This window comes from Ochotona curzoniae, unplaced genomic scaffold (assembly GCF_017591425.1).
Source record: "Ochotona curzoniae isolate NIBS_2020 unplaced genomic scaffold, NIBS_Ocur_1.0 scaffold_4812, whole genome shotgun sequence".
In the NCBI taxonomy this organism is placed as follows: Eukaryota; Metazoa; Chordata; class Mammalia; order Lagomorpha; family Ochotonidae; genus Ochotona; species Ochotona curzoniae.
In genome coordinates this window covers 1023089-1040225 of record NW_024467124.1, presented here as the reverse complement: position 1 = coordinate 1040225, position 17137 = coordinate 1023089, and the positions used below count along the sequence as shown (strand labels likewise).

Below are 17137 nucleotides of genomic sequence, written 5' to 3'. Positions count from 1 at the left end.
TGCAGATTCCAGAATTCTCTGTGAATGCAACACCATTAATCACATGGAATGTGGCTGGTGCCAGCAAGGAACTGAACTTTACATTCGATTTCATTTTAATAATTGTAAAGTCCAATACTACACAAAGAAAAGGGGGAGCAAAAAGCTAAGCAGTAATCTGCAACATCCCATTTGAGTATGGCTTGTGGCCACCAGTAAAACCAAACCACAGGTTTTGCAGGATGCAGGTGCTGGCTTTGCATGGGTGGAAGTTTGTTTCAAAACATGCTGCATCCCTCTAGTGTCTCAGAGAGCATGCTATGGTCCCTTTGGATATGAGATCTAATTGCCCCTTGGATAGTTCAGGTGACCCTGGTGAGATGCCATCCCAGTACTGTTCATTGAGGATGCCTAAGTCATTAAGATGAGATGTTGTTCCTAACTCCAGAATGGAGCAGACCCCATACCGTAACTATCATCCATTGCCGTGACAGCCATGTATACAGAGCTGTGGAGGTTCAGAGGAGGAAAATGAAACGTAGTTGGACTGCATTGATGCTGCATGTTGCCTGGGGGCCAGTGAAGCCCTCCACAGTTAGCAGCACTAGGACACTTCCTGATGGCTGCTGGGGTCCTTCAACTCTACAACAAGCTCCCAGGAGACTCCCAGAAGAGAAATGAAAAGCCTCGTTCTTGTGCAAAGGGATAGGACATGTTGACAAACCTCTGTGTCTGGCAGCCACATGGCCCTCCTGCTGAGCACACAGAAAGCAGCATCAAGGGATATGACTGCAAGCATGCCGAGAGTTCGCTGATGGTTATATAATACATTCTTGAGTCTACTTCCCAGAGCATACTTAACTACCTGCCCTTGAGAGATACATGAGAAATGTTTTTAAGTTATCAAGGCATGCATAACTAACTAAATAAATAAAGCTAGCATTTGCTACGGATGCACAGGTGTGATAAACACTAGCATGAACATGTCGGACTCATTAACTCATTGCTCCCAGTAACACCATCTCTGGATAAATACTCTTACTCTGTTACAGGCCAGAGTAAGGCCTGGTCGGGAGGTATGGGCAGCCTCCTTGAGGATGTGATGTGGAAGACAACTGCATAAATGAGTGTTCTGCAGACAGAGCAAGTGTCTTGTGAGTGATTGTAGCCTTTAGATTGGAGGTCATGAAGGAAGCCAAGGTACCGGGGGTATAAAGTACAAGTGAGGTTAGGCATAGAAGGAGGTAGTTGCCAGACCTTCAGAGCTCTCTAGAGAAAATTAAGGAATTTGGTTTTATTACAATACGAAAGCTGTTGGGGTGAGATATAAATAAAATCTGCATTAGATAGTTTTTACCTAACCGCAAAGTAGAAAATGGATTGGAAAGGGGCACTTACTATAGGTAAGAGGTTCCCTGTTGCACAGGCAGTTAATAGGATGATTAATAAGGGCCAGAAAGAAAGTACATTGATGTGTACAAGAGAAGTGTTTGACTGTACTGATTGATGAAATAAGGAAGATTATGAAGCTTTCAGTCTATAACTCACAGGAGGACGATGAATAGCAGATAGGCAGACAGGTGGAAGGATGGATGGCTACCCAGATGGGCAACTCTACAAGAGAACCAGACTTAACGTGGAATTGGAAGGTGATCATGAGGTTGGCAGTAGCACAGCAAGTTTATGAATTTAGTTGCAAGGGCATACTAGATGGCTTGGGAACATTCAAGGAGATGCAATAAACAAACATATAAACTGCTCTGGAACCCAAGCAGAAGCATCTAGACCCAAATGTTCATGAGTGAGTTGAGGCTTCCAGGAGCTGACTGAAGTCATCAGTGTGATGGTCTCACAATGTGAGAGGGCATTGGGAGCCCTGGGCCCAACCCAGAGGGCCTGTAGTAATGCAACAGCGGGCAATTGCTCAGCCTACACACAGATACATCGTGTCTTGGAGAAAAGGGAATGTCCATCCTGTGCCATTGATAGGTTAGTAAAGTTAATAAAGTTTCTGATGCTGGGTGAAGACATGACTTGAGTGTAGACAGCTGTGACTACAAAGGGGAGGAAGACAGGAGTCCTTCTGTTGCCTTTCATCTTGATTGAAGAATGAGGCAATTAGAACATAGCAGGTATCTCATAGACAACAGACTCCAGTCAGCATTAGACAACAGTAAAACTACAAAGATATATGGGGGAGGGGAATCAAGAGCGATCCTGACATCCTCTTAACAGGAGGTCATATGCACAGAGCGGGGGAAGACCCCAGAATGGAGCAGGTAGACAGGAGGAAACTTATATCCCAACCCTGAAGAACCCTGGATCTACACGAAGGACTAGCAGTATGGGCACCAAGGACTAAATCCCACCTGCCAAGGAGACCACTGGGAATTGGAGTGCCTTTGGAGGGCGAGAACTCTGAGGTCATCCACCCCCATCTGGATCTCCCACATGGGATGGAAGAAGCCCAAATCCTTCCTCACAGGATCCAAGGTCATTGGAACAATAGCTAGGAGCCCTGAGCGGTTCGTAGACACAGAAGAACAGCAAACTTCCTTCGGGACTAGGGAGAGGAGCTTTCTCTGGTCCTCACTTAGTTCCAACTTTGGATCCCCATCCTCTCTGGCAATGACTATCAGGAGCCACCCCCCCGAAAAAACAAACAAACAAACAAAATCAGAATAGACAGAGAACAACAAGGAAAGCTTAGAACCAGACAGGAAACTGTCAGCATGGATTCACCTTACTAGGTAGGACACAGAGATTAGATACTCCTCAATGGGGTATGGAAGATTTCTCTGCACACCCCTCCTAAAACAGTTCTATACCTCAACTGTTGACAAATGCCTTGCTAGAGTTATAAGCAGTTTAGACTATCCTAAAATCTGCCAAGGTCAGTAGAATAGTGCTTCAACACTATAAACTAAAATGAGGATAGACACGAGACAGCTGAAGAGTACCCTATAGCCACTTTAAGGAGTATAGAAGCTAGTTGTATATAAACTAAAATCAAAATGTCAATGAAGTAGTCACAGGATATGGTTAAGAACTTGCATCTTGTAACATATTGTTACTCAATACCATGACAATTAATTCCATAATGTTGTAAATTGTAGTTGATGTTAAGTTGGGACTTTTGATTGACCAGGATGATATTCTGCCAGCTCTACCTTCAGACCAGAAATGGTCTCCCCAAGAAACCGTTGAATGTATAACAGTAAGATGCTAGACTCTATGCTTGCAGTGAAAGAATCTCAACTGAATTTGATCTGTAATACTGCAACTAGGTGGAGGAATTCACCATGGGGGAGGGCATGGGAAGGGGTTGAGGGAATCCCAGAGCCTATGAAACTGTGTCACATAATACAATGTGATTAATAAAAAAAAAAAAGAATGAGGCAACTAAGAAAGGAGTGAAACTTTTCAACTTACTTGTTCCATCAGTCCTTCTGAGCAGCGATCAAATCTGAATGGTCCAGACTGAAGACTTCAACTTTATAGGGTTTGGTACCAAAGCAATGAGCTTCCCCATTGTCCCCTAGGTGCCTACATTGTCATTGCCTAGCTTAACTGCAGAGGCAGGGCTGTGGGTAGGGAGGGAACCAGAATGTAATGAGATGAGAAGGATCTGTCAGGAGCATTAAATTCACATGGACCTAAGTCAGAGAGATAAAAAATATGTCTGGGAAAACATAAGGTAAAATCTAGAAAGATCAGACACAGTGAAAGTGTATCTGGGATCCCAGCCCAGATTCTGAAGGGTAAATAACCAAAAGCTCTAACAGAGGGATTAGATAAACAGAGAGCCAGGCACCAGGCACGCTTACACTGATGGCGAGAATGCCACTGCACAGCCCCACCCACCATGCCTGGCTGCTTGGCAAGCAAGGCCCTTGCACCTTGAGACAAGTGTGACTGGAGTCTTTGGTAAGAGTGTAGGCTCAAGAAAGCAATCATAATTAAATTAATCTCCAGTCTTCCCTCAGAGGCCAAATGTTACTGAGGTCATTGTAATTCCAGCTTACTCTAAATATGTCATCAGTATTTAGCAGAGTGAGAGAATTAGCTGGAGGTGAAAGATTATCAATGACAAACTCCATTTCTACCACTATGGGAGTAATCTAATCATGTACAAGTTATTACCTATAACCATTATATTTAATATGAAAGTGAGTAAACCCTTGAAACTACTTACAGCTATTTTTAAACATGCAACTCAATGGGAAGGATGTGAATACCAAGTTCTAGGGACTTAGCGCACAGAGACAGGTTTTTTTTTTTAATTTTTTAATTGCTCAAATGCTTTTTTCACTTTATTTACTTAATTTTCCTGTTAACACAGCATCTCATACATACACATGGGGTACCGAGTAATAATGTATGTGTACAGTGTGTAATGGTTAAATCAGGGCAGGTAACATTTCAGTCTCCATTGGGATCCATTATTTCTTTATGAAGCTTTTAGTTCTTCTACTACAAGATTATTTACAAAATATATGATGTATTGCTGTGAACTATAGTCATCCCACTGTACTATGGGAGGACACTGGAGCTTACTCCTTACTGTAATTATATAATCATTACCCAAACTCCCTCTATCCCATACCCCTCTCCTCTTCCAAGCCCATAGAGTCCTACTTTAAATATCACAAAAGGGAGGGGCTAGCATTGTAGTGGAGCATGTTAAGCTGCTGCTTTCTGTGTTGGTATTTTATATTGGCGCATCAGCTCAAGACCCAGTAGCCCTGTTCACAACCCAAATCCCTACTATTGTGCCTGGGAAAGCAGCAAAATGATATTCCAGATACTGAGAGCTCTGCCACACTTGTGAGATCCAACCAGAATTCCAGATCCTTGGCTTTGGCCTGTCCCAGTCCTGGCTGTTGCGGGCACTTGGGGAGTGAACCAATAGATGGAGTATTGTATGTATAAACTCTGCCTTTCAAATTAATAAAAGTAAAAATAAATCTCATATGATGACACCTTCATTATACACACACACGAGATTATAGTACACAAACATGCATGTGGAAAGTCTCAGCAAATTATGATCTTCAACATATGCAATGCTTTGTTATAGCCACTTTCCTATCCAAAAATGTGGTTGGAGCCTGTTGGATCCAGCTGAAGCCTGTAAAGCTTTTGCAATGAAGAGCTAGTCCTTTACGCAGGTGGAGTTTCTCCAAGTAGCAAAGTAACGTTTCTTGATGGAATGGAGCTGGGAAGATAATAAGACATTATCAGTTAGATTCTGATCACATCCCAGCTTTGCATGGCAAATAAGTTTTTTTTTCCTCCAATGATAACAGCAATTCATACATATGATGGAAATTTGTACAGTAAATAAAATTTGGGGGAAATTGCCTAGACCCTCACCATGCAGATGAAAGCTCTGCTGACATTTTCTTCTATTTTATTTCAATCTTCTTATCTCTACGCCATGAAGGTAATAGCTTTTTTTTTTCCCTCTGTGCTGATTTTTTAAATGGAAGTAGGTTTATTTGTTTTTTGCTTATGAAGGTAGTATAAGCCAGGTAGGTCATTGAAGCAGTACACAAAATCATGAGAGGAAAAATCACCCCGTGTTTTCCCACCAGCAGAGGCTCATTTTCCCATCCCCCAGTTTTCCCAACCAGCACATCCACACACTTGCTCTCCCCCAGCATCCATAGAGCTTAAGTTCTAACACCTACAAAGGCACCAAAATCTGGAAGCCCGAGTCCCCTGTGTAAAATGGTAGAGTATTTACATAGAACCATCATACTTCCTTCTATGTACTTTAAATAGTCTCTGAATGATTTCCAATACCTAATTGATATAACGCTATAGAAATAATTTCTACAAGTGCTATATACTTTCTAATATAGAATTGATATAATGCTATATAAAAAACTGTTATACTGTATTGCTTAGGGAATAATGACAATATGTAATTTTAAAAAATCTTTCTCCGGGCCTGGCACAGTAGCCTAGCGGCTAAAGTCTTGGCAGCCCTGCTTCCCATCCAGCTCCCTGCTTGTGGCCTGGGAAAGCAATCAAGGACGGCCCAAAGCCTTGGGACCTTGCACCCATGTGGGAGACTCAGAAGAGGCTCCTGTCTCCTGGCTCATTTCTAGCGAATAAACAAGTGGATAGAATTGTTCTTTCTCTCTCATCTTGCTATTGCTATTTGTTTCTGTCTGTAGCCATGAAATAAATAAATTGTTATATTTTTAAAAAAGTAAATTTATGTTGGTGCAAAGCTTTTTCAAATCCATACATGTAAAGGAGACTTCTTGGAATAATTGTGGAAAATGTGCATTATGGAAAAAGAATGCATGGATTTCAATAATTTTTACACAAACATAATTTTCCCCATGAAGGTTTTTTTTTATTGTACCATAATAATGTAGACATTATTTTCCTCCCATTATACAGTTGAGAAAACTGAAGCATAAAAAGATCAAATCACTCATGCAAAGTCTTGGCACCAGAGCGTGACAGAACTGTAAATTCAAGCAGGAATGCTAGTCCCAGAGCCCATAACCTCTTCCTCTATCCAAAATCAAATGCAATAGGGGTTGAAAAGTTGAGTATATACCAGAAGATTAAAAATAGGAGTTATTGAGTAGTAGTCAACCTGTTTCTTTTTCCGTTTTCTCCTTATAATTTGTTCAAACTTCACTTCTCCGAAGACTGGCTTCTTAGTCTTCAGTTCTACCTAAAGCAAATTTTCTAGCTCTTTGCTTCGAAGATCTTGGAAGTTGGGTAACTTCCAACAAGGTTGTTGCTTTTATCCACATAAGAGGGGTAATTTATTTTTAATGAAAACTAACCATTCTACTATCTCACATGAGCTTCCACCACACCTATGAAAGTGGTCCTTTATCACCCCTTTGTACGCAAGGAGATCAGCCATGTCTGTAGTTGTACAGGTTCGTTATTCATGGGAGTCACAGAGCCAGAATTCACATCAGGGTTTCTGGGACAACATTTTCTACAAATAGTAACAGGAAATCACTGTGGAATAACCAAGACATCCTGATGCTGAGAAACACAAATGGGATAAATAACCCTGAAGTACAAGCCTTCTCACACTTAGCAGACCACTTTTCCAGAAGCACCATACTCAGTCTTGACCCTGTGGCTTTCATGGGTAGTAACTGACCTCCTGTGAACCGTACGTCCCATTCGCCTTCCTGGATCTATCCCTGAGCACTGAGTCCTCCAGGTTTGTTCTCAGGGCTAGTAGACCCTGACCTTGAGAAAGCCCATCCCACCTGTGGGACTTCAGAGCCAAGTGGCACAGCAGGTGCTCAAGAGCATACGGACTTGGCTGCTCTCTGCAGCCCATGTCCAGTATGACTCCTGTATTTGATGAGCACCAAAAATGTCCTGTAGGTGTTTCCTCATAGATATTGGATACAATTTAGCCTCAGGAGTACCTCCAAAATAACAACTGAGCTTCTATGAAACGAATGGTGGATCTATGCATCTTAACTTGCGTCTGATACAAGGTGAATTAAGCTACAAGAAGATATGATGATGAGCCTCTGTGTCCTTATCTAGAGGTTTCATACTAGATGAGCACCTGATTTTGGAGGCATCTCTGTGACGCATTGGACATTCTTAGGTATCCAAGCAGCCACGTGACATAGGCTCTGTGGCTGGAAGCAGCAGTTATTTTGCTTCTTTTGCTTTGATTTTCACTGACTCAGTGTGGTTCATGATGTCTCCTTCCTATTTATGGGATTCTTATTTGGAAAGGATAGTTTTCACATCACTCTGTGGGAAGGCAGTGATTGACTCAATGCATGCTGAACTATGACAGCCAAGAAATGCAATCCTGTGATGAACAGTCTGTTCTCCATGAACAAAACATGTGTCTTATACTCTCCTACAGAACTGGGCTCCTCCTAAGACATTAGCCCATTGGCACCGCCAACACATGTGGCTTAAGATATATTCAGTTCTCAGTAGTGACTGTGTCACTGAAAGACAGTCTATTTTACAAACTTGAATTTTATAATTCTTCTACTAAGTTCATGTTCATAATGCGTGACTGTTCTCTTAGCAAACTCTGGTGTCACTGTTGTCACCTTCATCACTGTCTTTATTCATCCTGGAAAGAGTCTGCTGAACAGAGAGACCCCAGGGCTCCAAGAGTGCAAGTCCACTCAGGTCCTCGCAGTCTTGAAAGTGCTGTTTTCCAGTATACCTGGGATTACAGTGGAACACGGGCAGTGAATGCAAGAGGGAGAAGAAAAACTGGCCTCATTTGTAACTGAAAGTTAATTACCACTGTGACAGTGCTAGGAGTTGGGACCTAGAAGAGGTGATTGAGTCATGAGCATACAGACCTTGTGAAATGGGTGAAGGCTGCTATCACAGGTGTGAAGTAGTCATTATGGGAACCTCCTCTGGATCTTGCCCACCTGTTCTCACACACCTGCACTCACTTTCCTGCCTTATGATGCCATGTTAGGATGCACAAAGGGCCCCCACCATATGCTGGCACTTTGGTATTAGACTTCCTAGCTTCCAGAACTATGAGAATTTTTTTTTCCTGTGTAATTGACCCAATCCACTATTGCCATGCTGTGAGTGGAGCTCCTGGAGTTGGGTGCTAGGCCTCAGGGAAAGTGTGCCACATGGTCTTTGTCTGTAAGGCATGGTGAACTGGAAAGGCAGAAACGATCCTGCCATGCACAGCAAGATAAAAGCAATTGTTCTGCTCGGGAATTGAGCTGTCCTTGCGTCTTACAGATTTCTCCATCAGGACGGGAATGAGAGCAATGAAATTGGGAGCAGTTGCCGGAGGGGTGGGTGGAATGACAGAGCTGGAGGAGAGAGTAAGGCCACTTTATTTCTCAGCTTCTGTTTATAGGCGATGAGAATTCAGTCTCATCATAGCTTAAAGTCCCTAAAGAGAACATGCAGGATCAACTGGAGACTCCTGCAGTGCTAAATCACAGAGAATGGGCGGTGTTCATCATGAGCCACCAAGAGAAAAAAAAGCAGGCGAGAGATAGGATTCTGATAGAGGCTACAATATGTCCTCAGGACACGCCTGCTCCTCAAGATCGAAGGTTCCAGTGTAGTTATCTGTCCCGTGAAAACCACCCAGGGAAAGACCAAGTGCCTGGAAAAGTAAACCTAATGTCCATTCTTAGGTGTGGACTCAAAGCCTGATGTGCATGGAATGCTGTGATTCAGTCCTGTTGCAGCATCTTTCACTTGGAAAGCTCAAATGGCTTTGCCAGTGGAATTGCTGATAGGCTCCACTCTGCAAAAGAGCTCTGTGTCTGCAATGGCTTTCCTCACAATCCGATACAGTCCAAACAGCCCTCAGATACCCAGAGCACCAGTGATACAACTCCTTCCAGCTTCCCAACATGTGCAAAGGCCCTAGTGAACCACTGCTTGGAGGCAACCTAGGTTTTGGAAAGCTAGCTGCTAAAATCAAACATCATGAGGGAGCATTCTGACTGTGTAGATCCTTCCTGGGCATGCCAATAGTGATTGGATAGAAACTGCAAAGGTAATGAGGACTGTCTGGCTTTCTATTACATAGCACATGGCAGTAGTAACTGCTTTCCCACCATCATTCTCTTTCACGCTTTTTTCTACTCCCTTGTGACATATTATTTAAATGTTCACAATATACCCGTGATGTCAGCACAGTCCTTCCACATTGTACAGAGAAGTAAACGGAAACAGAGAGAGAAGTGATAACTTGCCCAGAATCACCAGCAGGCATTCCAACTCACAGACCTGAGCCCAGAGCTTACATCTGTCCCCATCAGCTCCTTTGAACAGAGCAGAAAGATTTGACTTCTCAATTTTACTTTCTCATCCAGCCTCTTTTGTCACCACATTCCAGAAAAAATGTATTGACCCCCAACTAATTGTGTCTCTAACATGAAATTTTTTGACCATTTTTTGTGAGATGGGGTGAAAAGCCAACTAGGGATGAAAGATTAGAAAAAAAGCGATGCAGACTACCTTCTGATATCACACTGAATGTTTATTCAACAGGAGGTTCAACTTCAGGAATCCTGAAGTCTGGTCTCTCAGCCATTAGCTTGTTAAGCCAAGGAGCAGGTCCAAGTCGACACTTTCATTGTGGTTAGTGAGTGAGCAACGCAGACTCCAGCCAGAGGCAAGAGCCAGGAAAACCACAGGTGATCAGGGATAAAGTGGTCTGTCATCTGTGGTTTTCCTGGCTCTTGCCTCTGGCTGGAGTCTGCGTTGCTCACTCACTAACCACAATGAAATGCTGAGTGAGGTTTACAAAGCAGTGCTCATTTAGAACTCTCCCTGCAGGGGTTCTGCAGGGTGTCTGGAGAAAGCCAGCCTTCTCCTAGGAGACCACCACACTGCCCTTTCCAGGGCAACTAGCCCCTTCTGTTCTACAGACTGGGTTTTGGTGTACACTCATTGGAAGAAAGAGTTGCTCTGCTACAAAGAAAACTCCTTAGGGAAAATCTTTTTAAAGGTTATATGTTTAAAAGGAAAGGGTTCACTTTTCATTTATTCAAAAAAGTACTTGGGGGAATTGGTTATGTTCCAAGCACTCGTCTAGGGGTTGGGGGCAGACACTGATCAAAAGAGGAAAATCTCAGCCCTTATGGAGCCTTTAGTACTTTCCTTTTTGAAATAGCAAGTTGCCTCAGTAAATTTGTTGTTTAGAATTTTTGATTCAGAAAATAGGGAACTATAGCTATGGCACAATAATGACCTGGATGTCAGACTTCTAACTAGGACTCAGTGTCTTTACTTCCTCCTTGAAAAAGCCCAATTTGAGGCAGGCACTATTGTCTCCTTTTTCAGATGGGGATACTGAGGATTGGTGATGTTACTCTCTGGCATGTGGTCCAGGGCTGATGAAAAGCAGCATTGTGACACCCACAGTGTCCTCACCTATAGAAGGAGGGTACCAAGGGCTATCAAACAACAGAAGTTAGTACAAATCTGAACATACCAGAGGGCTAGAGTTGGGTTTGTACCCAACACTGGTCCAGGTGGAACTCCTGAACACCTCAGAGGGTCTGTATGTAATTTGGTGAAATTGCTTCAACTTCCAATCTAAGCCATGATTCTGTTGTGATTCACAAGAAAGGTTGTCAAACCTTTCTATGTGCTCATCACTGAAACATAAGTTAATGAGATTTGCCATAAGAGGTGAAGTATTATAAATCCTTCCCAGTTCTAACAGAAAAATCTGAGTTTGGAAGGTTTATGGTATGTAATTCTTTATCTTTTTTAAATTATTTTTTTAATTTATTATTCCATGAAGTAGTTCCACATGTTCTGGGATTTCCCTTCCCTTTCCCCAAATCCCTGCCCCCCCCACACACAGATTTTCTTCATGTCATTACAATTGTATAGTCCTTCACAGTCAGTCGTAAGTCCATCATTCTGCTATTTAAGTGTATCCTGACGTTGTAGGTATTGACCGTGGCAGAGAGCCCAGCGTACTATTATCAAGATACATTCAACAGTTTCCCTGCAGGTTCATCTTTGATTTGAAGATAGAGGTGCACACTGCATTGTATCTTCACATCGTATGTGATGGCCTCTACTGCACAGTTACTGTACATCCCCTTAAACAAAAAGCCATAAAACAAAATCAATAACAGAGAGAAAAATTAAAAATGAACATGAAGTTAAATTAACATGCAGTTAAATAGCATGCTACTGAATGACCAGTGTGTCACTGAAGAAATGAAAAAGAAAATCAAAGACCTTCCTGAAGCAAACATTGCTATTGTGTGACCTATGAGTTAGAAAGAAAAATAATTTAAAAAATAAAAGCTTTTTGAATTAATGAAAATAAAAACAGAAATATCAAACCACCTGAGATGTAACAAAACAGTATTAAAGGGGCTATTGACCTCATATTTTGCATGAAGATTGCTACATATCGAGAGAACATATGACATTTGTCCTTGCAGGATTCATGCTGCTAATGGATATATGAAAAAATGCTCAGGCTCCCTAGCTGTCAGGGAAATACAAATGAAAGCCACATTGAGGTTCCACCTAACTGTAAAGAAGCTGGCCTACATTCAGAACTCTACTAACAACACCTGCTGGAGTGGATATAGGGAGAAATGTATCCTCTTCATTGTTGGTGCAGGATAGTACAACTCCACTCTGGAAGTTAGCATGGAGAGTGCTAAGAGAACTGAAAATTGACCGGATGTATCACCCAGCTATCCCACTTCTGGAAATATAGCCAAAGGAAATAAAATCTGCATATTAGCAAGGGATCTGTAATCTTATAGTCACTGCAGCACAATCTACAATAGCAAAGACATGGAAACAACCCAGATGCCTATCAAAACAGAAGTGGATAAACAAACTGGTACATCTTACTCCATGGAATATTATTTAGACATTAAAAAGAGTGAAATTCTACCATTTGCAACCAAATAGTACCAACTAGAGACCATTATGCTTAGTAATTTTTTATCCTTAAAATTAACCTCTACAGAGGATATGTTAATCATCTATGTATGACTTTCAATTTTTTGCATCAAAATAAACTTTTCATTCCATTTTGTTCCCATGTTTTTGCTGTTATTTTAGCAGTAAGCGTGCTAGTGAAGTTTGATGAAGAAAGCACACGTGACAGACCAGGCAGGTCTCAGTAAAGAGCTAAGAGCACAGGTTGGAGTTCAGGTCGGAGTTTTTAATGGATGGAGCATTGGTTCTCGTCTTCCCTTTCCTAAGAAACTGTTGCATGTGGAATTCCAGGAATTCCTCCCAGGAGCTTATCAGTACAGTGTTATTGAATGCCTTCCTATATGAGGAATCTCCGCATAGATGCTTTCTGATGCTTTGTTGTCGATGGTTGTTCTCTCTTTTTTTCTCTTGCAGATGATCATTCCAGGGTGAGGCTGCAGACAATTGAAGGAGACACCAATTCAGACTATATCAACGGAAATTACATTGATGTATGTATTTTTGAAACTGTCAGTAAACCCTCATGACATTCCAACACATGCTACGCTGTGTATGTGCTGTAAGATGGATATGTGCTGGCTCAATGCAGAAGCAAAGCATTCATGTTGCCTGGGCACAATAGAGCTTAACAGTGACCATGGGCTTCCTTCTTTGCTGAACGCAGCCTCTTTGTTGGTAAATTTCTCTGTAATGTTCTCTGCCACTCTGTGCCTACATGGACAAGAGAATGCTATTTCCGTTACTTGTCAACAGCTTAATGTTATTCAGTACTTTAAAAATCTGTTTGCATATTAATGGGACAAAACTCTAATTCCTGATATAGTGATTTGCAATCATTTGTCACCACCGCACTTTTAAGTTGCCTTCAAAGTAGTCTGCAGCTGTTCCCCAGGACTTCCAATACAAACAAGATGGGTTATTAAATATGGAAGCTGTTAAATTATTGAAGGTGGCTTCTTTGTTCACTCTGCATCATGTTAACTTAATGTTTTACATTAGGCTACGTTCTGTATGAGACAGCATGTCGTCAGTGGGAAGATTGAACGATGTAAAAGTAGACTGGAAAATCAAGGGCAAGTTGCTCTGCTCTGAAAGGTCCAAGTTTATATCAAGCAGAGTCCAGCTACCTTGTGGTTGCCAAGTCACATCTGTGCTTGGCTAGCCAGTCAGCGCTTTCAGAGGCAGGCTTTCACAGACACAGGTTAGACATCCCTAATCTGAAAATCTGAAATGCTCCAAGATTAAAAATTTTGGGTGCACTGATATGATACCACAGGTGGAAACTTCCACATCTGATCTCATGTGATGAGTCACAACAAGACACAGGTGTAAAACACACAGCTCATCCTTTATGCCCCAAATACAAACTCTTTCCCAACCCTTTCAGGAGCAATGTATGAAGTGTACTTCAGAGACATAATTTAAAAAGATTCTCTAATATGACCTTCAGGCTGTGTGTATGAAGTATGCTTGAAACAAATGAGAGTTATGTTTACACCTGTTCTATCCCCGTGGTAGTTCATTATGTATGCAAGTATTTCAAATTCCAGATCCAGCATATGAAACACCCTTGGTTCCAAACATTTCAGATAAGGGGCACTGAACCTGTATATAGATCGCTTTATTTTCCTGGTTGAGTATTAATGAGATGACACTAACGTTACCAGAAAAGCCCAGTGGGTTCTCTCTTCAGCTTATTATAGAAATAAAAAGCTGGGAATCAGTGGCAGACAGAGAAGTTTATTTGCAAAGGGACCAGGTGAGCAGGAAAGAAGAGGGAAGGGGAAGCACCGCCCGAGAGGAAACCGGAAGGTTGGGTGCCTCTCAAAGGGGCAGGGGGAGAGAGACACCAAAGGCTTGAGGAAGGGTCTTTGGATTTTAACTGTTCCCTGACCCCTCCTTGTCTGGACTAGAACCTACAGGTAAGATGTTAAGATGTTCCCCTTTGGTGGTCTCTTTAGCAGTTAGGAAATTTGTGGGCAATGCTTGTGCCACCACCTGAAGGTGTGACCAAGACCTCAGCCAACCTGGATGATCTCAACTAATAACTAGTGTCACAATCTCTAAGAAACAGTTCTCTAAAAACAACTATGAGATTGTTATTTTGGTACTTACTTAGAAAGGTTTGACTTTTTAGTTATTGATTTATGGTTTGGGCCTGGCAGATAATTATTGAAAGAAGAGTTCATATTTCATCCATCAGATGAGACCACTGCACCTTTAAGCATTTTGAGAGATAAACAGATGGAGACAGTTCACTAGCTGACAAATGCCCACAATGGCTGCTCTGGGCAAGGCCTGGAGCTGGGCCCAGAAACCCAATCCAACACTTAGTTACACTGAAGCTGTAAGTGGGACCAGAGGAGGCACAGTAGAAGAAGTCATTCCATCTAAGCTTTAAACACCGGATGGGTAGCTAACAAGGGAGAGAAGATTCCAACTCAAAGAAATTATAAGCAAAGTCAGAAAATAATGAAAATATCACATCGATAAATTCTCTGTTTTTAAGATCAGTAAGATCTTATTGAGCATCCATTGTATATGAGAGTTGGTGCTTAATGTGCTAAGCTGTAGCTTAACAATTCAGATTAAAAACACAACCAAATCTCTGATGTAGTGGACTTGATGTTCCTCCCAGGAGAAGTGGACAGCATATAAATGGCATACCCAAAAGCAGCGTGTACTGTGGAGAAAACAGAAGACGTAGAGGGGCAGGAGGGCCAGGTTTGGTCATCGAGCGGCTAGAGTCAGTTCCCTGGAGGTGATATCGGAGCAATGCAGGGTTCAAGTGGAGCCATTTCTAGGTCTGTTGGAAGAGCATTTCAGAATACACACAGCTGAGACAAGGCCGTGAAAAAAAAATAAAGAAGGCAGGAAGTGTTGGTGGAGTGATGTTAAATGGATGGAAGAGGAGGGTGACTCACGACGAAGGGTGAGAGATGGGGAGGACTTGGAGCCACAGGGAAGGCCAGGTGAATGGATTTGCTGACACACTGACTATATGGTGCAGGGGGAAGAGAGAGGTGAGGGCTGCCTTCAGGAGCTGGGTGTGGAGAGGCGCTGCCACCTGCGGGCGTCCGGGGAGTGAGCCCACAGATGGAGTATTCTCTCTCCTCTCCCTTTTCTTTCTCTCTCATTCTTACTGTAACTGTTTCAAAGTAAATGAATGCATTTTTAAAAGTGATGGAGCTGCTATTATTTGGACACAATTGGGAAGTTCTGTTTTAAATGTGTTAAGCTTTAAATGTGAGGACACTTCTAAAATTGCATCAACTATGGAATTTAAAGAAAAAGGTTGAAATTCATGTCTATGAGGGATCTTCAGAAAATTCAAAGAAAGCATCTATTATGAAGAAAATATATGTGGATTCTAAAAAATCATAAACTTTCTTCTTTCCGTGCACTTTTTAAAGTGCCCTGTTTTGTACTGTGTAAATATATCTATCTAATAGATGTTGATCTGGCAATAGATACACAGCAAGATATTAGGGGAAGATGTTAACTGAGGGCCTGGCACGATAGCATAGTGGTTAAAGTCCTCGCCTTGCACTCGGCAGGATCCTTTATGGGCACCAGTTCAAATCCAGGCGGCCCCACTTCTCATCCAACTCTCTGCTTGTGCCCTGGCAAAGCAGTGGAGGATGGCCCAAAGCCTTGGGACCCAGTACCCGGGTGGGAGACCCAGAAGAGCTCCTGGCTCATGACTTCGGATTGGCTTAGCTCCAGGCATTACGGCCGCTTGGGGAGTGAATCATCGGATGGAAAATCTTCCTCTCTGTCTCTCCTCCTCTTTGTATATCAGCCTTTCCAATTAAAAAAAAAGTGAACTGAAAATGAAAATATGGGACCCACCAATACACAGTTTTGAGAATCAAAGTTCCTGGTGAAATCTGTAAGAGTGTGTTGACTGGAGGAAGTCCAAGAAGTGAGGTTGCAGTGCCAGCGAAGGGGAGGAGGCAGCTGAGGAAATACAGATGAGTGGTCAGACAGTTAGGTGGGAGAGCATCCGATGCTGGCTCCAGGCATGGAAACTGTTTCATTAAGGAGATCCATTGTGTCCATAGTACTGCTAAGGCCAGTAAGACCATCACATTTTGCCACATAGTCCATTTATGGACTGTGTAGGTCAGTGCATCAAAGGAACCCATCCTATCTCCTGGGCCCCTTAAGAGGCACTGCGTATAGATGGAGAACAAATTTTTGTTCTTCTTCATGCAGTGCTTGGCTAATGAAATATGAGGTGTTGTATGTGGAATTCTGTTACTGGTCGTGATTCTATAGAGAGCCTTGGCAGATCAGGTGCATGTACAAGTATGTTTGCTTTTGTCATTCATTGTTGTCAACTTGTATTTAGGAGCATAAAGTATAACAGATATGTACTTACATAGTTTAAGAAATCTGTATTTTTTCTCTCCACATTTTTTATTCCTGACTGACTTTGGGCACAATAGTTTGGATCAACTCAAGGGACAGAAATTGCAAATCTTAAGGTCCACAGTGATAGGGTGTATTACCAGGGTGTCATTTTCTCTGAGTTGACTTTATTTTGCCCTGATTCTTATCCTACAATTTCTTTGCTCCCAATTTTCATCTCTGCTGTTTCTTATAGGGTTGTGAGAAAAGATAGTGATCTTACAGAATCTGTGCCTTTCTGAATTCCAGTCCCTTGCTACAGCATCATGTCACAGCATTAGTGGTGTTTAAGAAT

General features: G+C 42.2%; 1 protein-coding gene across 3 annotated transcripts in view; it reads left to right on the top strand.

The window, feature by feature from the left end:
- PTPRM (protein tyrosine phosphatase receptor type M) overlaps positions 1-17137 on the top strand; it is a 773655-nt gene that overhangs the window by 676584 nt on the left and 79934 nt on the right. For all 3 annotated transcript variants that reach the window (XM_040970558.1, XM_040970557.1, XM_040970559.1), the window contains one exon: positions 12844-12920. In XM_040970558.1, the coding sequence (XP_040826492.1) occupies positions 12844-12920 (77 nt within the window). The remainder of the gene's footprint in view (positions 1-12843; positions 12921-17137) is intronic.